Source organism: Seriola aureovittata, chromosome 22, assembly GCF_021018895.1.
Source record: "Seriola aureovittata isolate HTS-2021-v1 ecotype China chromosome 22, ASM2101889v1, whole genome shotgun sequence".
NCBI classification, from domain to species: Eukaryota; Metazoa; Chordata; class Actinopteri; order Carangiformes; family Carangidae; genus Seriola; species Seriola aureovittata.
In genome coordinates this window covers 11,977,569-12,004,849 of record NC_079385.1, presented here as the reverse complement: position 1 = coordinate 12,004,849, position 27,281 = coordinate 11,977,569, and the positions used below count along the sequence as shown (strand labels likewise).

Here is a 27,281-nt window from a genome sequence, read left to right as displayed (position 1 = left end):
ATGTAATTAAAATACATACTAATTGTTTTTTTTTTTTTTTAAATATGGTCTTATGTGTTAATAAAAACTCATCAGGTCACAGACTTGATCATCTCAAGGCCATGTGTTAAAGAATTCAAGGGTCTGCACGGGTAGAAATACATATACAGGATATAACAATGCAGAGGTCTACTGTATTTACTGCGACTGCTGCTTGCAGTATGTCTTACATGTGTGTGAGATGCCGGTCTGTTGATAGTGAAGCTGCTGCTGCTCTACTTCAGTCTCTTCTGCCTCCGCCTGTAAACACACACAAGCTAAGGTTAAACTAAAGGAAGCAAAACAGAAAAAAACTCAATTTTTTTTACATTACACATATTACATGCTCCCAATGTACACAAGTCAACATTCAAATATAGAATATCACAGCTAGAATAAGGACTATGCGAGTGCCCGGGGAAAATGGCACTAAATTTGATCTTGTGATAAATGCGTAGGGCTAAATCATTTGTTGTCGTTGTTTTCTTACAAACTTAACAAACTTTGAAAAAACATCCTTACTAACTCCTGATCAGTCTGTTTTTCCAACATCAAATCAATCTCACAAAAGGTAAAATATACGAACAAACTGACTTCCAAACAAATTCTACAAACCTGTGTGTGTGAAGTTTTGAGTGTTTCTTGTTGCTGTTGATGCTGTTGATGTTGTTGTTGCTGTTGTTGTTGTTGTTGTTGTTGCTGTTGCTGTTGTTGTTGTTGTTGTTGTTGTTGCAGCTGTTGTAGCTGTTCTGCCTCCAGTTTTCTCTTCTCCTGTTCCTCTCGTACCAGCTGCCTCTGTTCTCTCTTCCTTCGGATCAGAGACACACGGTCCTTGATAGCCTTGGCCATGGTCTTATGGTCACCCTCAGCAACGTATCCAGACTCAACCTGAGGGGACAGATACTCTCATTAGCAAACATCTATCTCTTCTTACCATACAGTTCTTTCTATCCAATATCCTTGCCTTCAGTCTATTCTCTTTTGATTACTTCCCTCCCACCATTCATCCCTCCATTGAATTCTCTCCTCCTTCACACTTACCATTTCCTGGGCCACATCTTCAGGGACGTCCTTGTTCAGGTCAAAAGAGAACTCGATGGCTTCGTTGTCTTTGTATTTGCCTAAAAACAAATAATGAATAGGTTGCTGGTCCGGCAGCTGGCTGTCTGTTACTAATAAAATCTATAGTGTAAACATAATTTTATTAAACAAAATAAGTGCTTTGATTTTTCAATAGTTAAATTGTGATTTTTCAACAGCTAAAAAAAGGTGATACACATTAATATTTGCTAAATCAGGACAAAAGAGTTTAAGTATGTGTTTATTAGGTGTTTTACAATGGCACTGACTTTGGCCAAGACTTTAGGAATGACAAAAGATATTCCTATTAAAATGTCTTTCATATATATTTATATATATATAAGACTTTAATCAGATGGTGAAATAAAATAATTCTTTGCCTTTGAGCTTCTTGACGTCTTCTATCCTGAGCCAAAGTTTAATGGCGATCATTTCCCCATCATCCTCCTCTGCCAGTTCAACCCTGACCCCTGTGTCCTCCTGGAAGAATGCATGGTTCAACAGGATCTTTATGGCATACCTACAGGAACAAGAGCGAAAAAGACATCGATTTAGGACAGAGGATAAATGTGGGAAAGAGCCATGGATGGAGACTGAAAGATAAAAAGACTGCAAATGCCTTGTGAGCCAATGTCCAACTTATAAGCTAACAGGAGAGACATGGTGTTTCATTAATCTGCTGGGAATCAAAACATGTTGACAACATTTAGCCCAAAGACAGCCTTCCACATATATTTTACATTGTGTCATTTAGTTTGTGGGCTGTGAGCTGCTAATGGCTCTTGTAGAAAAAAAACCCCTAAGAAATCCTAAAACTGAACACCAATGTTGCTGGTGACAGACAATGAATCAGATGACTGTTCTTTACCAAAAGACCAGGGTAACTGGATTTGTACAATAAGTAAAAAGAAGATAAAAGGAGAGAGAGTGCAAGAGAGGGAGAAGGTTTAGCTTTGGTCAAGTTTCTAAAGAAGTAGACGAGAGGCTATGGTGAATATTTTTGGCAGAGCTACGGCATGTGGAGAGAGAACAGAGCACTTTTTATTTCTGACCAAGAAGCTGTGAGTTAGAACAGGATTTAGAGAAAAGAGGATTTTACTGTTCAGTCTTTCTAGTGTACAATATAATTCAATCATAAAACTCATTTGAATTCTACCATCAAACATTCCTGGGTGTAGTGATGGTAGCATGATCCACGTCATTTTATTTTTAGAGACATAATGCAGATATTCTGTGTGAATCCAAAAATATGATGAAAGCCTACAGGACCTCCAGAAATACAAATCCAAAAGAAATCGCTATATGTCAACAGATCCAGATTTGGCGTTGCCAGTTTGTGTTTGTGTGACTCACCTCTCATCCTTGTTTGTTCTTATGCAACCCTCTATAATTTCCTTCACCTCAGGAATGGCTACCTTGTCAAAACTGCCAGGCTTCACTCCCTGCAAAATCACACAAAGAGAAAAGCACAGTGAAGGCAAGGAAGGAAGAAAGACAAGGAGACTAACAGAAGGGAAGACAAACTTGCTGGAGTTTGGAAAGAACTAAAACACAGATTTGCTCTTTGTCACTTGTACACAGGAGAGATTTAACCTAGCCTGCCATCTCTGAACACACACAAAAATACTGTACATACATGTGCTGTAATTCATTCTCTGAAGCCCTGAAGGTCATTTTGTTCCAGAATTTACAATGGATTTGTTGTTTTTGTTTTTGTCTCTGTATCTAATGCAGAATAAAATTATGCACAAGAAAATATTACTTTCCAATATAGGAACATAAAAAACAGGACAAATAAAATACAGGAATGAATTAACAAATGAAACTAAAGATGGATGCCAATTTCTTATTATATACTGCAACATTTACTGTTGTTAATTCAATTAAACTGTAGTAAATCTGTGAAATACACATTGTAATCCAAATTAACAAGTCATACTAATAGAATATATTGCTGTAACAGGGTTGTATAAAGTTTAACTTTGTAGGCCTGTCCAGTGATAGTTTTGTCCAGGGTTAATTCCCACATAAATGCAAATGCATGACTTCTCAGGAATAAATAATTAAACACAACCTTTCAGAGCCATTGAAGAATACTAAAATACATTTTGAAGAATAACACTAATAAAAAGCCATCAGCCAGAACCCACTCTGTCTTTTTTAGTAAAGGCACTAAAAACAGGTAAAAGACAAAATATAAAACAGCCTGTTAGCATGACGCAGCACAGTGCGATGCAGGGTTTAAGTGCTGACTGATGCTATGAGAAATGAGGTTACTTTCAAGTGCCAAAAAAGTGTATGACTGTGGCCAAGGAACCTCTACAGGCACATTAAATTATGGGTCCACCATTCAGAAGCCTCCCTCTGAACAGAAGTTCAACTACACAGCTCACCACAAGGCATCTTAACAACCAGCACATTTGTTCAAACACTGTTAATGGAGGAACAAAATAGAGACTGAGGCAAAGAGGAACAAGTAGGGGTCGGAACCTAAAATCTGAATAAAGAAAGAGGGGCAAGTGACAATAAAATACTCCAGGAAACATTCATTCAATCTGTCAAACACCTGCATGGACATATAAAATGTCAATAAACTTTCTGGTCCATCATCACTTTCTGAGCTGATAGAGCTCTCCTGAAATGTAGGTGAAATAATCACTCCAACACACAAAAATTTAACTCAAATGAAAACTTTTTAACTTTTTCTAACAGATATATCAAGTATAAATGCACAAACTAACTCATAAAATATGATTGCAGATCAAAAGCAATGAAAAGCAGGAAAAGAAAAGAGCAACCAAAAGTAAAAGAGACAACACAGTAACTATAACTAAATGACTTGTTGGCTGGGTCACTATAAAATGGCTAAATGATAGTTTGGTGGAATGATAGATGATCAAATAAAGGGCAAAAACTTACCAAGGAAGCACTCAGACAAGTGGATTGGAGAGTTGTTTGACTGACAGATGTCTTTGAAAAAAGTTTTTAGTCTAAAGTCACTGCTTGCCAGACAGATGGACTGACTGTTTATCTCAACCTGTTTGTGCCAGCAAATGACCACCTCCCTCTGCTCTTTCCTCCAGCCTCGTCCCTTCCTCCTTTACTTTCTTGGCCTGTTTCTCTCCTGCAACCCCCCCCCCCCAGTTCACCATTACATAAGAACCCCCATCTCTCTCTCTCTCTCTCTCTCTCTCTCTCTCTCTCTCTCTCTCTCTCTCTCTCTCTCTCTCTCTCTCTCTCCTCTCTCCCTCTCTCCCTCTCTCCCTCTCTCCCTCTCTCCCTCTCTCCCTCTCTCCCTCCCTCTCTCCCTCCCTCACACACACTTAGATTCCCGGACCAAACAACATTAGGACTGATGGAGGAAGTAATGGTATTAAGTCTGACAGAAGAAGGGAGGATGAGGGAGAGGGACAGAGAGAGAGAGAGAGAGAGAGAGAGAGAGAGAGAAAGAGAGAGAAAGAGTTAGAGAAAGCTAGACTTTAGTTTAACAAGGTTGACTGGAGGTAAGGAATGTTCCCGAAGGAGAGGGACCATGAAGCACGTCAACAACATTGTATGTCAAGGTATTAGAGGATGAGCCTTAAAGAATATCTACACAATCCTGGCTCTCTCAGCCTTTCAGTCATACAGGATAATACAAAGGACCTCAGATCCTATAAGAATTATACAAAAAAGTGAAATATTTCAATGAAAATATAAACTATATATGCAGTTAAAATGTTTATTGAAGTGCATTTTCACTTTGTTGCACACGCTAGGCCAATTCCCAAACTGTTTAGCTTGTGACGCCATTAAAATGATAAATTAATTAAAAATTACCCACTAATTCACATGAATATAATTTTGTGTAGCATAAATATTTTCCGCTTGCCTTTCCCGTTAATCGACAACGCCTCAGTAATTTTATCCTGTGACCCCTTAAGGAGCCCCGACCACCAGTCAACTGACAGATCAAGCAGCCAATTCAGATTCAGTTGGTGACAACGTGAGAGTCTGAAATTTTTTTTACTGCAAAAGTTCCTAAAATAATTTGAATGGAACAACAGATCCTGTGAGCTGAGAAGACGGAAACATGCCAAATTACCAGGTAACTGTTTCATAACTGCTCGATAACTCATTTACAATAAACTGGTGTTGAAACTTGAAGGGTTAACTGAGGAGAGACAGAGGGAGCAATGAACGGTGGAAAGCTGGAAGCACGGATTAGGCAGCAAAATTAAAGGAAGCAGGTGACTAGGGCATCCTGGGGTTGTCACAAGTTTGTGCATGTGTATGCATGTGTGTGTGTGTGTGTGTGTGTGCGTGTGTGTGTGTGTTGTGTGTGTGTGTGTGTGTGTGTGTGTGTGTGTGTGTGTGTGTGTTGTCTGTGACAATAACGATTACAGACAACTGAAGTTAGCTGTTTGACTAAAGATTTTGCTGAATGAATACAACAACAATCTGGGCAAAAATGCTCTGTACTTCCAGTAGATGAGATTACTACTATTAAGTTGTCACTCAAACACATCACACACAGAGTTGTGAACCCAGAGGCTGAGGTCACTAAGATAATCAAATATGGTTTAATTAAATTGGGAAAGAAATTTCATTTTTTTGTGTGAGTGAGAGGAGGGAATATGGAAGGAGAGGGGAGGACCTGACAGACACACAGATTTAAATATACTATCTGAATTTATTCTGTCCATAAAGCTTTGTAAATTGAATTGAGAGATCCAGAGACAGGCAGACAGATGGTATGGATTGACACTGAGTTCCATTACTGAATACTGAAGCACTGGAACATTAAAGCATATGGAGTGACCACAAGAATTTAAATAACCATACTTCAAATATAACATTTATCAAGACTAATCACTACAGCCCTTGTCTGATTATCATTGTCTAAAATAATGTCAGTGAAGTAGAGGTAGGGTCATGTCTGGAACAGATTAATTAACACTGTACTCAGCACAGTATTCATTTCTGGTATACAAATTAAAAGGAAAAATTCCAGTGCTGCCAGCGTGTGTCTTAAGTTACCATTAAATTTGAATGTTAAGACTCGACTACCAGAGGTAACAGCAGCGCTTGCTTTAGCTGAAGGGGATGTTGCACTCATCTGTAAGCTATAAATAGCACTGCATTTCTGTTGTTTAGGAGACTGGTGTTAATCCTTCCTCTGTTTGGAATGAGTGCTATTGCAAAAATTGCATTTAACCGACCGAGTAAGTAAAAAGTGCCCACGCGTTTCTTGAGCATCTTTTCTCTTTTGCACTGTTTCAGTAACATAAAAATGATTTGGTGTTTCAAATAAAGCTTACCGAGCTGAAATAAGAGATGTGATAGGAGAGAGAGAGAAAAGAGAGAAAAGAGGAACAACAGAAGGGTAGACAGAGAAAAGAGAGAGAGATTTCTAGTAAATTCCAATGGTCCATTAACCATCACTGTCAGCCTCCACAGAGCTGAACTCAGTCCCCTGAGGAAAGGAGGGAGACAGCTTGCATCTGTGTGTGTGTGTGTGTGTTGGGTGATGACCTCAGCAGCACTTAATTTAAAAAAAGCCCATGATTGCATCTGTTGTCCTCTCTGTCTGTTTTTTTGTCTTATTTTTTTACTCTCAGTGTTTCCAGCCAACTGTCATCTAAATTTCAGCTCAGTCTGGAAATGTTACAAAAACTAAAGGGGAATTAGGAGCATATCAGTCAGATGGGTTGACGCAAGAGGCTTTTTGTCTGTCAATAAAGAGATCCACCAGAAAAATTGAGATTTGCTGATATAGTTTGTGAGCGGTTGTGCTGGAGAGGCCTTTTGGAGCCTTTCTGAACATTGACAAGAAAGAAATTTGATTTCAATTTTTGTTTTCGTGCAAGATATTTCTTTGGCTGAAAATGTGATTTTTCTTTTTACCCTGCAGTTGTTTTGAACTCAGTGAGAACAATATCTTTGGCCAATGAATGTGGCCAACGAGTGTTTTGCCCAAGACCAAAAAAAAAAAAAAACTGCTTTACATTAAATTTGGCCTGACATGACAAGGTTTTCTCAGTACTGCTCTCTAGTGGTGGAGAAAAAAATGCAGTCAAAGATTTGTTCTTCTAGTGCGTCTGTTATTTTTTTTTTATTTTGCAAAGTAGAGGTGGGGAGGGCTAGAGAACAAGAGAGAGACTAATCAGTGCAAAAACACTGTCATATGACTGAATCTCCTGCAGCTCATGCCAAACTTATTAATATAGTCAGTAAACAAGTGTGGGGAGGGAGTGGCAGAGAGAGCCGGGTGGAGGAGGATGTAGATTAGATACAAAAAAGACAAACGTGGCTTTTAGATACACCACATGAATGTCAAAACTTGGCGTGTCCACAGTATCAGCGTGCAGAACAGAGGCATTCCAAAGAAAAATCATTTCACTCTTTCTGTCATACAGGCACTGCACAGGTGAGTCAGACTTACACTAGTAACCCGCCTGTAGATCTGGGCAGCATTTTGACATTCAGAGTAGGGGTACTCTGAGGTAGCCATCTCCAGCATACACATCCCGAAGGCATAGACGTCTACAGATTCATCATATTTCTCTTCATACATCTCTGGAGCCATAAACTCTGGGGTACCTGATGAAAAGGAGAGGAGAGGAAAAACAATGATATTTCGCATTCTACTGATAACTTTGATCACTCAGTCACCATACTGCACATCTAAGGTCCTGTAATTAGGAATTTCTTTATTTTATTTTTCCCTCTAAGAAACACAAACTATAGATCATCATTGCTATGGAGAGAGTTAAATGAAGTGTTAAATTGGCTGTTTTAAGTGTTTCCACATGTGGGAATGTCTCTACAACTTGCAGTAACATAGATAGAATATAATCTGTCCTGAATAAAAACAAATATTTGTATACTTGTTTAGATTCTGATGGTTCCATTACATGTATTTTCTTGCTAACCAGCCATACGGCACAATACTTCCACACCATGAGATTTAAGTAAACAAGCTACAAACACACCATATAGGTACTACATAGTAGCCTAGTAATGTTTGTTGAGTGTGGATGTCTTCATACTTGAGGTTTACCTAATTACTACAAAGCAGCTGTGAGATTTACTAAGCATCTCATTCTTGCCCAAAGTGCATGAGAGTATGTGCATTCATGTACTGTGTGTGAAGAAAATGTGTGAACCAGAATACCTGTGGTCAACTGGAATACTGAAAGGCAGCCAAGTTATTACATGGAGCAGAACAGACACTTTCACTTGTGTATCATATGCAGGGTGTGTGTGTGTGTGTGTGTGTGTGTGTGTGTGTGTGTGTGTGTGTGTGTGGCGTATCTTTGGTGTGTGTGTATGTAACCGTCACATCTCCAGACAGCTTAATCCTTTCTTACCAGCAGACTAACTGGTGTGTGTTACAAATACCTGCATGCTTTAACAACCAGACCTTTAGAAGCAGCAAAGTTAATCTACAGTAGGTGTGTGGGGTGTGTACAGAACGTGTCTGTGTTCACGTCTTTGCTTATACAAGAACGTGTGTGTGTGGACATGTAACGTAACTAACCTAAAACTTTACATCTGGTATGTCTGCATGCAAGAGGTTAGGAATTTGTGTTTTCACTGGGCACATGCGTCTTCTTACCTATGACACTCTTGGCAAAGGAGGCCCTCTTTAATGTGGCTAACCCCAGGTCCCCTATCTTCACGGAGCCCGTGGGCCCCGTGATAAAGATGTTGTCGCATTTCAGGTCTCTGTGGATGATGGGTGGAGCTCGGGTGTGCAGGAAGTGAAGGCCTTTGAGGATCTGTCTGCACCACGAACGCAGAACTTTAATTTTCATCACCTTGAAACGCTTCAGGTAGCTGCAGGACAAAGACATCAGACAGAGGAGAGCATGTCACTCAACAAAAACTTAGAGAGAGCGGCAGTTCCAACCCTGTAACGGCCAATCAACAGCTGTGTGTTCTGTTCAAGTGGCCTCTGTCCTGACATAATAACTGTCTTCTTTGAGAGATGCTCCAAACAAGCAGACCAGCAAATATTATAAATGGTGTAACATCATTGAATTGAGTTTTAGCTTTACTGTGATGACAGTTTAAACTGTTTGAATTCTACGGTAATTTTATTGCAGGACACTGAAATCCCACCAGAGCAAGACATCCAGCGGCAGACCATAGTCAGATAAGATATAGACGCAGTAGAAACATGGATATATCATAAATTCTCACAAAGACATGAATCTACACAAAAACACAAAAAAGACAGTCAGTCATTGACAGACATTCTGGTGTCTGTCTGGTAAATAATTTAGATGCATTTTATCTATCTAAAAGAGACATCTATTTTAATCTGGACATAAATACCACCTGAAAACATCAAGAGTGACACAGACTTAATACATGAACCGGCATTTAACTATTTTAACCATGTCTTTTAGTCACTATTTTTACATTACATAAAGCAAATTATAACCTTTTCAAGCTCATGTACATGTCACATTTTTAGCTTTTGATCTCCTAATGAACATCATCAAAGATTTTTTAATGTGGTGTCAAAGTGGGACACATAACAGTGCAAATGTCCATTCATCTTTTGGTAAACATTAGTTGCATACCTTTTTTTTCTTTACATTATTACTTATTTTATTTTATTTTTGACTAATTCTCTAGAGGTTTAGGGGTTAGAATTTCTAAATAGTTGTCTATTGTCTTTACACATTTATTTTTTTTATATTATACTCTTTAGTGCAATCTAAGTAGAGTGCCAAACAGACACAGTGAGACGTGGTAAGTAAGGTGTGCTCCTCATCATCTTTTTGATTTGCTTAACTCTGCAGGTCCGTGTAAGTTACACTGCATCAGACTGGCAAGAGCAATTTGATTTGAGTTAATTGTTGTTATTCAGTAAAGCACTTTGGTTCCTAGAGCTCAAAATACTCTTGTCCTTGTTCTATTTACTGCATTTAATTCTATCACCAAGCTTTAAACTTAGCTTGGACTGAATCTGCCCAGGGTCCTGCTACCAGAGTAGACTGTGTTCATTTAATCAGATGCTGTACCTCATCATTCTAAGGTACTACAGTATACTTATACTCCATTTAATTTTACTGGGAAATACTACAGTTCTTACAACAATACAATTAATAACAGCCATACTTAGATGTGACTTTGAAGATAATTTCTTTTCACTCAAGCCATATGATCAATTTATAAAATATGATGAAGTAATGCATATGATGCTTCCACAACCATCATTAGCCCAATGCCCACGGAAAGCCTTGAGAGGTGATTTCTCATTGGATGCCGCAGCAGCATCGAACACACCCTCAGATACAGAGGAGACTAAATGCAAGTCAGGCGGCATCTCTGCTGACTGGAGGGATCTAAATAAACAATGTGAATTGTGTCCTCTCTTCTGCTCTAGGATGAAGTAGCTATACAGGATTATCAGTCATGCTACATAGTCTCCACCAGGTACAGTTAAAAAGGTGATATAGCTAGGTGTTGCCATATATAATTTGAATGCAGCAGTGCCCTGCATTGTTAATACTAGTAGAGCATACCTAGAAATTTGTTCTCCTATTGTTCAGTTCCAAAATAAGAGAAGACGGAAAACTAACGCACAGCAATTAAATATTCATAACAATAAAACTCCTTCATTTTGTCACTTCCTCAATTATACAGTGAAGTGTCTCCTCTGACTTTCAATGATGAGTTTGTTTCTTATATAGGCCACCATTTCTCTCCGTCTTAAAAAAGTTATACGGAGGAATTTATAACAGCAAAATATCTGGACAGATTCACATATTTTCACAAGGAGTTTGCCTTCAGGGCATGGAACAAGTTAACAGACAGAAAATAATCTTTTGGGCAATTTTTTTTAGAAAAATCCACATCTGCAAAACTTGAGTGTTTACACTAAAACCTTTTTACAGCTATCCCTCTTCCTCACACCCAGCCCCAATTCCATCACACTGCATTTCTCGCATTTATTTCTTCTTCTCACATACCCCTTAAGAAACAGAACACTCTTCTTCCTCCTTCTGTACCTTCCTCCCCTTTACCTACCCGTACTCCTCTACCTCGCCTCTCTCCTCTGCGTTCTGTCTCCCACTCTCTGAAGTCAGAACAGTGCTGACAGACAAGTTAAACCCTGTGGCATGCGATGTTTGAGTGACACTGCACAAAACATCTACACACAATTACTCGACTGTGCTCTTTTCAACACACATACCTTAATACATAGATATGGATTTGCACTTTGAGAATGTATATGTATGCAGATATACATGTATGCAGTACGTGAACAGTACATAGACGCATGAGCGGATGAGCATTCATACACACAGAAGCATGAACACACAGACATACAAATGCCACAGCAGCAGTACACACACACACACACACACACACACACACACACACACACACACACACACACACACACACACACACACACACACACACACACACACACACACACACACACACACACACACACAGACACACAGACACACACAGACACACCTTTCTGCCTCTTTCTCTGTTTCACACACACAAACACACACCCAAGGACACACACAGATAAGGGGTCTCTAATACTTTGAACCCACGCTGGCCAGTATTTCCATCCTCACCATCTCCCTCCTTCCCTATCAGTCCTCCCTCTTGTCATCTCTCATACTTTTTCCACCACTTCACTGCACAAGGGATCCGCTCCTTTCTGAGTCTTCATCTGGCTGATGGCCAAATCGCTCTGCAGCCTTGAATCTGTTCATATATGTACATGCATGCACCAAACAAACTTACATACATTTATTTTGTTGAGGTGAAAGCGTTAACAGAAAGTTATCTTGTCTGTCAAAAACAACTGAAACTGGCTTTAAAAGTGAATAATTGCTGGTTTTCTTAGTCTTCTATGATTTTAAATTGAATAGTTTTGGGTTACAGACTGCTGGTTGGACAAAACAGCACATTATAAGACACTATCTTAGGCCCCTGGAACCGTTTATGTTATTTTATATACATTTTTATGGATTTTATAGACCAAATTCTCCCTTGAGCTATTGAGCAATACAATGAATCCATTCATTTTTGATTTATCATCCAAATAATATTCAAACGTTGTCACACTTGCAGTCCAGGAGCACTTGTCTGGCTTTCCTTTAGCTTTTGGATTCTTTGTCTGCTTATTTTCATCTGAATATTAAATTCTATCATGTTAAAAAATAAAAAACCTGTCTAAACTAAAACTAAATCCTATGCTCAATTTTAAATTGTTAAAACGAAAATGTTTGAGATTGCAGTAGTGTGCTGGAAAAGGTTTGTTAACCTCACTTCATTTTACTCTTCAACTTGCTGGATAGATATTTGTTTGAGAGCGTCTGCACAGTTTCTCCATTTCTTAACAAATTCATGAAGCTTTTTCACTCTTCCACTGGAGGGAGCTACTGTCCTTGGTAGTACTGTGCTGCTGGATTAATTCTCTCAGTCTGTGGTCACAGGTAGTTCATTAGTTTGTCAGGCACTCTGCCTGGCTGCCTTTAAACTGGATCTCTAGTTATCTATTTGTCTATGTGTGTATCTATCTGTCTCTGCCTTTTCCTGTCTCCCTCTTTCTGCCTCTCTGATTGCAACTAACTGTAAATATGAGTCCGGTCATCCCTCCACACATGCCTCATTTGGTTCCTCCCTCTGTCTGTTTCTCTGTCAGGAATGAGAGGAATCTGCAGCAGAAGCAGCAGCTGGCAGGTGGGCCAGTGTCCCACGATGCACTGCATGGGGCACGCCGTGTGCCACTCGCCCCACATTTAAGCTTTTATTGTTTCAGGAGCTCAACAATCACTTTCGCATTCACAGTCGCACATCTATTCTCTACAGCAGAGAGACTGGCATGCGGTCATGGCATGGACAATGACCGTCACAGACACATTAATTCTCCACAGTGAGTTCAGCAGAGGGGGGCAAAGTGATGAGAGAGACTGACAGACGCCCCTGTTATTGACATGCAAACCACAGATGTACAGTTTGTAACACACATAGAGAGGAGTCTACCCATGATTCCTGAGCTTTACCAACTTATTCTCTGTATTTGAGGCTGAGATCAAATGAAAATATACTAAACACTGGGAGGTGAACTGATGCTACAGTACAGAGTGATTGTGCAGTGACATCATTTCACTCTAAAGTCACGTAGACAGGCACTCAGTCCATAAATACTGTACAGAACACACATAGACACATACGGTAATAAGTCATGCAAGACTAGATGACCCACTAACAGCTGCACTTGGCACAGACATCATGCTGGGATGTGGTGCTCATGTCACTGCTCTGAAAGACCATTTGAAGACAGAGAAGAGAGTGCAGGCCTATGTGTGTAATTTTTACATTTTTAAATAAAAAAACTTCAGGTGAGTCATCATCTGTAATGACAGTGCTCTTCAAAAGCAAAGGAAGAAATAGGTGATGTGTAATTGACTGTGTGTGTGCTGTGCTCAAACACCAACAACACCGCAGATGTGGTCAGATAATTGTTTTGTTTTCAAGTTGAGCTTGAACAGCTCTTTTTTCTTGAATCAGTTGAAAGCATCATTATTAGCCAGATCCTGTTATTGTGCTAATTTTGTCAATTGTTCGCAGCATCTTTTGTTTGCAGTGACACCTTCCAGTCACATCCTGTATAGCGTTCTGTTTATTCATCTCATCTGTGTGGTCATACTATGTAATTATATCCAGTAGCTGAAGTAAAAGTGGTAGAAACTAAGGAAAAGACACCACACTTTGTTTGCTACATTTCTTCCCCCTCGGAAAATTCATGTCATCTCTAATGTACTCACGTTTTGAGCGTGCCAGATGTCATGAGCTCAGTGACCAGAACAATACATTTCTTTCCTTTGCATGGTCCCTCCCACGAGTCGTAGAAGCGGACAATGTTAGGATGCTGGAGACCCTTTAACATCCCGGCCTCTTCTTTGAAGCGCTGTCGCTCAGACTTGGACAGCTTACGATCCTAGACACAGGACAGAGGGAGAAAATTAGTCATACATCCACAACACTAAGGAAATGTTGCTCATCTGAAAACTGGATGGAAGAAGTATTTACCCAAACGAAACATGTTGTGTTAATAGTAGAACATGATTACAGTGAGTGTGATTACAATCAAGTCAAGCAGGAAGAGGTTTTGAGGGGCGGAGAGGAAAGCTAATTAAGGAGAGAAAAACGACGTAATACAGAGGGAGAGAGGAGGAGAGGAGAGATAATAAATGCCAACAAAACATGAGTCCGACTGTGGTTTGACAACAGGATACAAAACATCTCTTATATCTATCACTGATGCAGCATCTAAACATGCCATTGAAATACAAATTCAGGTGAAATGTGAAACCAGGTACCAGGTGTCAGAAAATGTTGCCATATTAAATTAAAACACAGCTCTAGAGAAGGATTTGGATAGGGATGAAACGATAGACTGTCTTTTCATCTTAACTCAAAGCAGCCACAAACATCCATTACCGTGAGTCTCAGGCTGTATTTTCAGCTGTCCTCTTTTTATCTGCACAGTACCTGCTTCATTTTGTTGTGAGGCCCTTGGTGACAAACACGTGTACAAGGCGGACTCATAAATGTGAAGCAAAATTAGTTAAACTACTAGTGGAACAAAAGTTGATCTGATGATTATTTTTTGATTAATCGATTAATAGTTGGGACTATAAAATGTCCCACAAAACAATCAATCATAGTCTTATCAGCTATGATGCCTCCAGCTGCTTCTGCCCACTTGCGAGTGAAAACTTTAACCAGGATTGATAAATTGCTATCGGTTCAGATGCCACCTCCCTCCATATGAGCAAGGACACGATCCCTCGCCAGCCCTCACCACCACTGTTCAGTGGAACACACACATCAAAACCTGAGATACTGGCTCCAACTACTTGTGTCCATATATTTGTTGCTTTAAATTTCACACCAAACTTTAACTGAGTCTTTATTAGTGGTGGTCGTGGGCACCCAGTGGGAGCTCGACCAAAACAGGCAAAGACAAGAAAGTTACGGTCTACATTCTTCCATCCTGTGCAAGAATAGCTTCGTAGAGAAGTCTGCCACATCTACTCACACATACAGTTTAACGGGCATTCCAGCTCTGCCACTGATACGTCAATAAACACCAATGCAAAGGGCAGTGTGGGCAGGCTGGATCTTGTAAAGAAGTGTTGGTGTGTGCATGTGTGCGCATTTTTACATTAACGCCTGCATTCATTTATGTCTAGCTTGTATTGTGTGTTCGTTTTCACATCTAATAATTCATTATTATTATATTGTGGGTTTTACTTTTTTGCTTTTAGTAAACAATTACCTCTGTTGGAGTTTAAAGGAATATATTCTATGGCAATTTATGAAAATTTGTGTGTGTATGAGCTTATTGGCTTTTGTCTGTATGTGTTTGCACATTGATGTTTCTAGTTTCTTCATCAGCTCTGTATCTAACAGTAGCTGACACATCCAGCACGTCAGTGGACCAAAAATAAACGAAATCAGAGCTGCTTGACAACGATAAAATAAGAGGACAAAACCTCAATACTCCGCCAAAATATGGTCACGACTTCCTCTGTGAATGTAAATTAATAAATTGTTCATGCCAAATACAAAGTCTTCACAGCTAGCCTGCAGTTACAAGTAGGGTGAACGAGACATGAAAAAAACAACAGATTAAAACAAATATGGAGGAGATGTTCCAATTAACCTGGAACAAACAGAAATTTGTGCTTTGAGATGAAAATCATGACACACATCCAGAACGTTTCATAATGTCTATGACCCTTTTAGAGGATGAAATTACAGGCAAGTGAACAGACGGCCTGGTCTGCAGACAAACACAGACAGAGCAGCAGCACCGACACAAAGGTTAAGTGGGTAGGTGACAAAATAAAGTGAAACAGAGTGATCATGGAGCATGAAGAAATTTTGGTTGCATTTAACAAAGCAACAGTGTTTTTAAGGTGATGCAAGATCAGACGTTGAGAGGTTAGACACCTACTCCAGCAACATTATCAGGATTATCACCATGGCAACCAGTTTTAAAAAGAGATCCAATGAAGAGCAATTCGGCTCCAATTCAACTGTGTCATTGTTTCATTCAATAAATTAACAATATTCTAACATATTTCAAGTGTACAGATAAATTGTTGTGAATCCCTGCCATCCCTTTTTATAGCATTGTAGTGTTTCATTTGAATATGAATTACACTAAAAAAAAACCCACACAAATGCATCCAGTGCATTAGTGCAAACCATCCGAGGAAGAAAATGGTCGCCATCAATCGTTCAACTGGTTTAAAGCTACACTCCCTGAATTTGTAACCCACCCACCGTACCAACAGACAACAACTCAGCACTGAAGACTGCCTGGTCGCAGTGAGAGAGTCTCTTGAAATGTTATAAAGCTATTAGAAAACCTTGTGAGCTGCTTCAGAGATTAGGACAATCTCTGAGGTGATGATCTCATATTGTCATATTGTATAACCTGGGGCCTCATCTATATCATATGACTTACACAGAAAGAGAGAGAGAGAGAGAGAGAGAGAGAGAGAGAGAGAGAGAGAGAGAGGGAGAGAGTGAAAGCTTCAGCATGTTTCTGAGTGCATTAATGTGCGTAGAGTGTGTTCATAGAGTGTGTGTGTGTGTGTGTGTGTGTTTTTAGGGCCCGTAACAGCTTATCCCTTTATCCTACAGCAACCCTTTCACTGATGATGGCCCATTAGCGACCGACACACAGAAACATCCACATGTGCTATGCGCTCACTAACCCTTACTCCTATTCTCCCTCACTGCTCTTCTTTTCCCTGTTATGATCACGTGCCCCGGTGGTCACATGACAATAGTCGTAGGTCACCTGACTGACTGGAAGCCAACATTCCATTTCCCAGCAGCACTTAGAAAAGACCCTGACCACCCATATCACTGTTAGACACCTCCCTCAGGACACTAGAAGATTACTTCTTCCCCCCTGTCTTGCTCTCTTACTGAGTGTGTTTGGGCTTGTGTGTGCGTGTGTGTGTGTCCACAGACATGAGCAGACAGTAAGTCTAGGGGGGCTTCCTAATCCATTATTAATGTTTCCTTCTTCATTCCTGAGTATAAGTGGGTACACATCTCTCTCACACACAGTGTATGCTCTTCATCAAATACAGTAAACGTAGATCTGGTAGACGTGTATCTAAAAAATGCAACTGTTGTGAGCATGTGGGTATTTAAGGCATTAATTTGATCCAAGTCTTCTTGTTGAGTGGTTGTTTTCTCTCTCTCTTTATCCCTTCTTTTCTGCTCCAAGCTTCAAAACATCATGAGACTTGAATTTGTCAGACTCAGAAATACCCTCTCATTCTCCATCCAAGCCCCTCTCTCTCTCTCCCTCTCTCTCTCTCTCTCATACACACAGGCTCACACAAACACACACCTCAGTAAGACGAGCCTATTCACTCAAATCTGCAGCTCCTTATCTGACACTCACACACACTTCTTTTCGACATAAGGACTTCTCACACTCTAAGCCCTGCATTGCTTACTCACTATCTCCCTTGCACCTATCCGAGGACTTGAAAGCAGCCACCTATACATCCATGTGTAAGTGACAGTCAGTTCTAAGTCTGTCTGCCCTATTTCTGCACATCCACACACCCACATGCAGACAGGCAGCCAGACAGGCGGGCAGAAACAGAACTGGCAGTGTTAAAGCATTATGCAGCTTCCTGCAGAGAGGCTGAAAGCTGAAACCCTCTGATCAGCTCATCTAGTCTGGACAGCCCACTGTGCTTTAACACTCTGTGATCATCTGCTCTGGTCTGCTGCACCCCAGAGAGTGAGCGGCACTCCCAGCACCAGATGGATGGAGGTCGCAACAGAAGACAACACCACGAGTGCCAGAAAATTCAGACAGTAAACACACTGACATGGTCTAGTTCCTGGGTACCAAACTCACAGGATGTTGTCCACAGTGCCTAATCTCTCCTGGGGACAGTGGAAGTCTAAATATAGGATAAATAATTGCATATGATCCGTTTCTCAGGCTTTCCATAACATGAAACCTAATTTCTTTAGAGAAGGGAGAAAAAAACCCATGATTGAAGGAAGGGAAAGAAACCGTCTGACTCACTGGTGGGTGAATTCACAAAATCATCAGAAACCTTTACTGTGTCAACAGGAAGTAAGTTTTAGATTCAAGTAAGTCCTGTTACCTGGGACTGAGAGAGTCCCGATCCTACCAGACAAGTGTTTATTAGGGTTGAATAGTGAGAACTGAGATCTGGGTATTTCCTAGGAATTCTCCTCAAAACCTGTTCCTGTTTCTCAGGAAAACACCTGCAGGATGACAGGACTGTCAGCATGCACATGCTTGTGTTGTGTGTATTCAAAAACTGAGTAACATCCTACCTACTGAAACAGACGCCTTTGCCTGCTTCTCTGTAGCTGTCATAGATATGGTCGGACCTACAGTAATATAACTGGATCAACTTTTATATCTGCAGCAGTTTCTCCCCACAACCTTTAATCCCACAATGGCAGCTGTGTGGTGAAATATTTTTTGATTAAATGAACAAAATTAAAAGTCATTAAACATAACCATGCACACAGAGGTCAAAGAGGGACTTCATCAGATATACAGTCCTGCACTCCAAAATAAGAACAGTAGGGCTGATTGCAGAGCAGCAATCAACAGATGAAGCATTGAGTACAGAAAATCAGAGGATCAGATTATTCTGTATGGTTGGCGTTGTGTTTTCTACATCAAACATAGTGCTCTATTTAGAAAATTGTCATTCTCCTAAAAAATTATTACCACATAATCTAACAATTATAAACTAATTACTTGAAATTAAAGACATAATTGTGCACAGCGATGTTAAACAGCTGATTACTACGGACTTCAGTGATACCATTCACCCTGTGCGCCTCAGGGCAATATGTCAAATATTACAGTGTGCAACATGCATGCATGTGACCTCAATGAAAACCAAGTTAAGAAAACTGTGTGCAGACCATCCTCAAGTAGCAAAGTATGCTTTGGGTCAAAGATGCTGATGAAAATCATTTCTTGGAGCCTGTTTATGAAAAGCTTTTATTGCTGAAAGCATTTAGAGATGATTTAGTTTAAAACCACATGTTGAAAACACACAGACTCTGCCAAGGTCTGCAGCTGCACCCTAAAATAAACGTTGTACATGAAGAATACAATTAGGAGTATGAGAGGGAGAGTAGTAGTAGGACTAGCTGCAGAAGATTTGAGAATTACTGCACGGCAAACAAAAGTGCAGTTTTATTCCCTGAAACGAATCATGACCTTGTAGCTTTGCCTTAAAATCATTATTCCAACACACAGCAGAACAACTGGCAGCATCACGTAACCCTTTTTGGGAGCCCAATTGAACTATAAACTTTTCATCCCAGTTTCTCCAGAATGTGTTGTTGACCTAATTTGATTTTCCTCTGATCAACCTTCGAGTCCTGACCCACATTTCCAAGAATGTTGATTTGTAATAGAGAGAAAAAAATCAGGACCTGCAAATCTTTATTACATTAAGCCTTTCGTTTCAGTGAGTGAGCTGATTTGTTTCTATATACAGTAAAGACCCACAGTGGTGGTAGATAGGGGCTCATGGTAGGGTTGAGTGAGTGTGTGTGTTTGTGTGTGTGCGCAAGTGCAATTGCATGAAAAAAAAAGCCCTGGTGTGCTCCATTAGTATGTAGCCAAAGTGTCTCTCAGACCCCCCACACTCTGGAAACACTCTCCTGCAAAGAACCACAAACCCCCTGCAGCGCACACACACACACACACACACATCTAATAAACATGTACACAAAAAGACACGCATATGTACTTGTTTCACTTACACACACAAACCAAAAAATTTCCAAGACCTCTACCACAGCTTGTTATGGTTAGACAGCATATATATATATATATGAGAAAGAGAGAGAGAGATAGAGATAGAGATAGAGAGAGAGAGAGAGAGAGAGAGAGAGAGAGAGAGAGAGAGAGAGAGAGAGAGAGAGAGCATCTGTTATGAATAAGGATGATTGAAAGGTGAATGAATAAGTTCCAGTAAAAGTCAGAATGGGAGACAAAGCGATAGAGACTGATCTCATCATTTAAACAGGGAAACAAATGGCAACACCAAGATGAGAGTCCACTCCTTTTTCTTTTTGCCCTCTCCTTCTTTCTACTCTGTCTGACTGCCTCACTCCGCCTTTGTTTCTCCATCACCACCCACCCTCCCTCCTTCTTCCCTCCTTTTTAGGTGGTTTTTGGTTTCCCATCAGTCACCACTCTACATATTGCAGTAACCAGGGCCATGTGTGTGCACATGTGTGTGAGCTGTAGTTTGACCTAGTTGTGGCTGAAAATCAATCGTATCTGCAGGAAATGTGGTGAGATCCAAACATTATGGTTTTCCTTCTTTGTTCTTTGGAAATATGGTGATTGTTGATGTGTTAATTGTGTGATTTAACATGTTCTGGTTTTCTTTTTGTGAACAGTGAAAGGAACTGTGTGTTCCACAAAGTATGATCAGGTATCTTCTATAGGAGGGACATACTGATCGCTTTTCTTCTTTGTAGTTTGTCTGTAAAAAAATCACACAAACAAACCCATTCATCAGGATGGGTTCAATAACAAGCCTTGTGTGTGTGTGTGTGTGTGTGTGCACACATGCTGTGAACTCTTGTGTTAACAATAGGTGCCAGCTCTGCCTGCCACTCACTGTGCACCCTATTGTCTCATCTCTCTGCGCTTGTGTCTGCACACACACACACACACACACACACACACACACACACACACACAGCATCCCCGTCGACCACCAACAGATGCACCATGTGCCAGTGCAGCCATCACCCTCTGCTCTGCTGGTCACGCCTCATCTCCCCTCCGCTTCCCCGTCTCCTCACCGCTCCTCTCTCCTCCTCCTTTTTCTTTCTTTCTTTCTTTCTTTCTTTCTTTCTTTCTTTCTCACTCCTCTCCTCTCGTGTCCTATCCTTTACTCACTTCTTTCCTCTTTTCCATTCATGGGATGGCCCCAAAATACAAACAGGTTGCATTTAAAAAATGGCCTCCCTCCCACATCACACCCCACAGTTCAGCCACTTGATCCAGTCATCTTGATCCAAGGGTAATGAGAGGAAATCTGAGGATAATGAGTGGAACTTCTGGTGTAAAGTTGTTCCCTTCTAAAGTATAATCCTTAACAGAACAGCACACCGTGCACAAAGAATCACATTACACCTGGAATAACCCCAAATTTGGAGCTAATGAGAAAAATATGGTGACACACCAGGCTTTCCGAAGTTCAGAGACAGCTGAAGAAAAAACTTTAACATTTATATCACCTTATAAAACTCAGAGCTGTTAGGATTCAGTGCTTTGGTTAAAACATATCTACGAACCTCTGACCTTTAAGATACTGAACATTTTATCTTATTCTTAAAACAATAATCTAATACCAATGTAATACCCAAATCCTGAATCAGCTGAGAAAATCTGTGCCAATATCCAGGGCTCTAATAAAGCTCTATTCATTCATTGATTGTGGTTTTGATTGAAATGATTAGCAACAAACAATGGCCTCCTTTGTCACTCATACAGGAAACAAAGATCCAATTAAATCACGTGAAGAAAATAGGAATCCAAGGTTTTATACAGTTTTGCATCAGAGGGCTTTTTATTTCTTGCGTCAGCTTCATTATTACATTAATATAACCGGAAGATTATCAGGGGTAATCTTAAACCGAAGGTTTGGAGGAGTCTGAAATCAGAGTTCAGGGGATTCGTTGTGATGACATGAGATATTTATAAGTAGTTAACAGTTATAATCTGTTTATGTAGGACAGAAATAGACACAAAGTTTTTGTATATGTGAGAAAAAGGGAGAATGGAGGCACAGGATATCGCTAAAATTAAAAAAAGAAAAAACTTCTTATTCCTCATCCCTAGAAAAAATATTAAGTAAAGTTTGTTTTCTTAAAACATTGATACTAAAAAAACAAGTAAATGTAAAACTGCTTCATGTAAATTTTTGCTTGTCTTGTTTGATTGATTTGGCAGTAAAATGCTCTTTGAACTATCACAAAGATTAATTTGAAACATGAGACATTCGGACCTAATGACTGTCATATATCAGCAATCCTGTCTGCCTTGAAGGGACCAAAAGCTCTTTGAACTTGTAAGGATTTGACCCTTTTTTCAGAGAAGGCCACACCGTGCTGCTACAACGTGTAAGTCATGTGTTTGAGTTAATATGTGTAAAGCAGTAATGCTTCTGTGTGCAAGAGTATATGTGAGCTTCAGACTTTTTAAGTGTATACATGTTTTTCCTATGACTGTGTGTGTGTGTGTGTGTGTGTGTGTGTGTGTATCTTTGATGCAAAAGGTTGCAGCCTTAATATAGCGTACGTCCACCTGCCTCTCTATTAACACTTCATAAACAAACAGATCCTGGAGATACTGATATGTGACGGGCATGATCCATTCTCCATGTGTCTGAATGAGTAACATGTCTAATGAGAGACTACTGAGCAAGTCTTTATGGTCTGAAGCAAAAAGAAACATCCCATATGCTGTAGGAGGATCATGGATAAAATCCCTGCTAAAGCCAACTAAAATACCAACAGATACTACTGGCAGGGGCTCATTACCAAGAAACACTGTGCGTGTTGCTATGTGGTGTGTGTTTCTGTGTACTTATGAGCAAGTCCCCCTGGATTCCACAGGGTGTAAATGACGTCTTATAGCGAGGTCCTGACACTGTTACAGTAACTGATGATCTAACAGAGGGATAGGGCCAAGGCTAGAGAGAGGACGAGGGCTGTCCCAGATAAAACGATTACATAATCTGGGAGGACTATCCCTTTACACTCCATTAAATGTAGGCCTCCACTATTAACGCCCAATCTGAACTTTAGCACTTCTCAGGATTCATTTTAAAGAGCAACAACAGCTATAGGCAGCCAATCACGTAGCAGCAACTCTGTGTGTCTGATGTAGTGCTGCAAACAACATGGATGCTGTAATGAAGCATAGAAGTTACACTGACAGTGTGGCAAAAGCTTCAACATGATTTTTATGACAGTGCTCTGTCCACTCATCTTTTCTCCTGTTAGAAAGCTGATAGCAGGAAGTTAATAAAGCCATAATAGGCATTTCAACCACTTGTCTATGAAGCAATGATTTGATGACTGTGTCCCCATTTTTTTGGGATCTTGTCTGCATATGAACAAGCTTCAAACTATTTTATTAAAATTAAAATATGCACTCAACATGTACATGTTACAATACACAAAATACCAATAGGTGGCAATTATTGTAGACATAACTTTGTTCATACTTAAAAAACGTAATTTTGTGCAACTTTTATTTTGATCGATGATCATGGAGACAAGAAAGGTCGCCAGTCTAAATTGTCTCAATCAATTTTTTACCCAGTAACATGCATCATTTGTAGTTTTAACATAGAACTGAGATTTTTAGGTCACAGACAGAGGAGAGAAGTAAGCAATTAAGACAGTGGTTTGAATATCTGAAGCCCTAAATATTTATGCTTTGTCAGCCTCAAAACCACATTAGTGACAGTAACCAACTGTGTGTTTACATATACACAGTGTAGCTTTGGCACAAACAAATACTGACTCTAAGAATGCTACACACTATGTCAGTGATGCGTGTCAGTGTTCGTGTGATCATGCTTGTGCTGTGGTCTCGTTTCTAACTCCTCCCCCGAGGTTGTCAACAGATTCAACAGCAACCATGAAGACACAGACATGGATGCGCATGCACAAATGTATGAAAATGAATACACAAACTCTGCAGACCAACATGCACATGCGCGTAAATACACAAAGACAAGCATAAAAGGGGGATTAGTTTATGTCAAGAGAAAAGGAGAGTGGAGAGAGGGAGCGAGACAGAGGGACAGCTAGAAATGAGTGGAAAAGGAGGTGAATTGAAAGAGAGGGTGAAAAACAAAAGTCAAAACATCAAACTTCAAAACATCAAAATCACGAAGCGTTTTTCCTCCCTCTTTTTCCCCCTCATAACTCCATGCCCCCTTCTGTCTTCCAGTCTATGTCCCTACCCTTTTCCCTTCCCTCTCAGTGGCCTATATTTCTTCTGCAGCTGGTTAGTTGAGACAAGGGAGAGGAACTGATTTAGGCTCCAGCTCTGACAGGGTAACCAGAGAAGTTAAACAGATACAGGCTACCAACAGAGCCGCACACCAGAGACCGAAGTAATCTGTGACACACAACTGGATGGGCTCCAGAAACATCCAGCAGCCAAACGGACATGTGTGTGTGTGTGTGTTGGTGTGCATTTATGCCGTGTGCATGTTTGTGTGTGTTTCTCTGTGGGTCTGTCTGTGGTTTTGTTACATGCAGGTTTTGGGGTTAATTTGTTCCAGATGAGAGCCCATTACTGCCAAAGCGCACACTGTTACAAGACATTAGCCTAGTTTTTCTTGTACTTTTCTCCATCGCGCTCTCTCAGACACACATGCGCACACATTTGATTTGAAGCAGACATGTTAAACTGAGAAATGTTAGAAATCATCTCTAACATTACAAATGGTGGTATGGGTATACTCCAATATGCACACAAGCAGAAAAGAGCATAGAGAAATAGATGACAGAATGATTTCGCTTTCCTCTTAACACGACACAATAAATGTACAAATAATTATGTAGCATATACAGATGCAGACACTGAGCACACACGTGACCGACAAAACGAGGGTGGGAAGTGAGGAGGAGGGGTGAGAGCAAAAGTGAGGACGGAAGTGAGGTTAGACGAAGAGGAAATGGGCATATTTGTCCTCTGAAGTCTTTCCTGTTAGGATGTCACACAATGCAGAAATGTTCCATACAGCAATTACTCTTTCTCACCCCAACAGGCAAAGCAATACTCATTTGAATAATGACATTTCACAGCAAACTAGACAAGATAACAGTTTTGTTGACAGCTAAAGTTCAACTGTGCAAGCTACAGCAGATTTAGATGGAGACAGGGAGGAGAAAAGAGGAGAGGAGAAAAGACAAGGGAGGCAGAAATGGAGGTCAGATTATATGACACAATGATGCAATAACTGTGAGAACATCATGTACACAAACACACACACACACATACACACCGTGTAGGGTTACTGCAGAGGTGCCTGTGTGTCTCAGTATACCCTCACTGAGAGACAGATGTCAATGTCACAAGGTCTGAGTCAGACTAACGCTTACATCAACTAAACACACACTGCCTTTGTCAAGAAAAATCACTACATCACAAGCACACTGCACAGACCAAGAGATATCTGCGTTTCCCGTACATAGGCTTACTTGGGAAGCCCGCCCAGGAGCATGCACTGCAGTAACTGAGTGGAAACTACAGGCTTCTGTGCGCAGCAAGTTAGCTGGCATCTACCAATAGCTTATATGTGAGGCGTTTAGGGGTCATCTGTAAATTGTAGCTGAAGAAAATAACCTTGGTTACACTCTAAACTGCAAGCACCACCAACACAAGTAAATTCTCAACCAGTGTTTGAGACACTGGAGATGGTGCTGCTGCTGGATGAAAAGCCAGTCACCCCAGTTTAGATTTTCTTTTGCTGGATTGAAATTTTATCCAAAACCTTGGAAAGGTGTTCTGTGAATGAATAAGTAAGAGAAGAGGGGAGCAAATGGTGTAGTAGAGACAGGAAATGAGTGAAGTGAGGTTCAAGACCAGCAGGAGGAGAGGATGAAAGTGAGGGAAATGGGGAAATATGTTAGGAAAGTATAAATAGGAGGGAGGAGGACAGATGGGAGTATAGCAGAAGAAGAGATGAGGAGAGGAAGATGAGAGGAACATAGGAGGGTGACAGATGTTAATGGCTGATCAGAAGTAGGGAGAGGGGAGGTAAGAGAGGACATGTTGGAAGATGTGATTTGAGGAGGAGAGGACTGGAGATGGGGGGGTGGGGGCTTATGTGAGAGGAGGTGGGAGGGAAGAAAGCACAGATAATGAACTGTCAATTGACACAAAAGCAGAATTGTATAACTTTGTAATGAGTCTCATTCTCAGGAAAGATAAGTGTAATAATGACAATGAGGCCTCACTGATGAGACTACTACACTAATTCACACACAATGTAACAACCTTTTCCCGAGCAAGCTATTATACCCTGATAACCACGGGCCCAGATTAAAACTTTTAACAAAGACACTTTCATAAAGGAAGAAGTTAAAAAGTTTATTCATAAAGTGATGGCCAAAATCACTCGTTTAAAACATGAAAGGCACAAAATTAACTTCTTTTTTTAAGTTACAAAGGTTTGTCCTCATTATAGGACTCCTGGTTTCCTCCACCAGGCCTCCAGACCCACTCCCCTCAAACAGTCATCTGCTTTTTTAAGTAGCCTAGATTTAAGAATTAAGTGAAGTTTGTGAATTCACTGAGCTCATCTTAGAATTTGTTCTTTATTCATGTTGCATATTGTTTTGAGACACACAGTATCCAGGAGTGGACATGTAAACACACATAACATTTCACCTTCTGACTACAGGCTTCAAAGTTACCTTAATGCAAACTGTTCTAACCACTTTTTTCAATCGGGTTGACCAGAGTTCAAACTGTGACCAATTTTGGACTCAAAACTTAAGAAACAAGTGCCTTTGTTATTTCACCTGCCTCTGCTTTGGTGTAATGGTTGGCAGACTTTCTTATAAGGAGAGAAGCAAGATAATTACAATAATGTACAGCTCTGTCGCCTCTGAAAGGAAACACTATAATTAATCGCAAAGTACATCTGGCTACAATTAGCTTTACAAAGACTACTACAATAGCCAGGCTTTGTCCACACACACAGACACACACATCTTTAAGGATCCATGTGCACACACACTTGCAAAAAATCCACACACTGTACAAAACACACAAAGGCAAAAGTGCACACACACACATTAACTGTAACAAAAACTTTCATTGTGCCTATACCCTATTTTACACCTGAATGTGGTTCAGTATAAAAGATGTCCAACTTTCTGTCTTTGGAACAATGGCAACAATGAGCAATGATCATGCCGTTTCCAAACCCAGGTCGACACAATTACTGCCTAAAATATCCATACAATGAAGTATAAGATGGGTCAGGCCAAAGAGACACTGAATAAGACACTGGTGCTTTTCTTTTCTCTTGTCAGATTCCTCAAAGTAC

General features: G+C 40.3%; 1 protein-coding gene across 12 annotated transcripts in view; it reads right to left on the bottom strand.

The window, feature by feature from the left end:
* wnk1b (WNK lysine deficient protein kinase 1b) overlaps positions 1–27,281 on the bottom strand; it is a 90,476-nt gene that overhangs the window by 37,210 nt on the left and 25,985 nt on the right. For all 12 annotated transcript variants that reach the window (XM_056366988.1, XM_056366993.1, XM_056366992.1 and 9 more), the window contains exons 3-10: positions 13,896–14,068; positions 8,699–8,919; positions 7,523–7,680; positions 2,452–2,540; positions 1,479–1,618; positions 1,060–1,139; positions 634–906; positions 210–279 (exon numbers count right to left, since the gene is read on the bottom strand). In XM_056366988.1, coding sequence (XP_056222963.1) covers positions 210–279; positions 634–906; positions 1,060–1,139; positions 1,479–1,618; positions 2,452–2,540; positions 7,523–7,680; positions 8,699–8,919; positions 13,896–14,068 — 1,204 coding nt within the window. The remainder of the gene's footprint in view (positions 1–209; positions 280–633; positions 907–1,059; positions 1,140–1,478; positions 1,619–2,451; positions 2,541–7,522; positions 7,681–8,698; positions 8,920–13,895; positions 14,069–27,281) is intronic.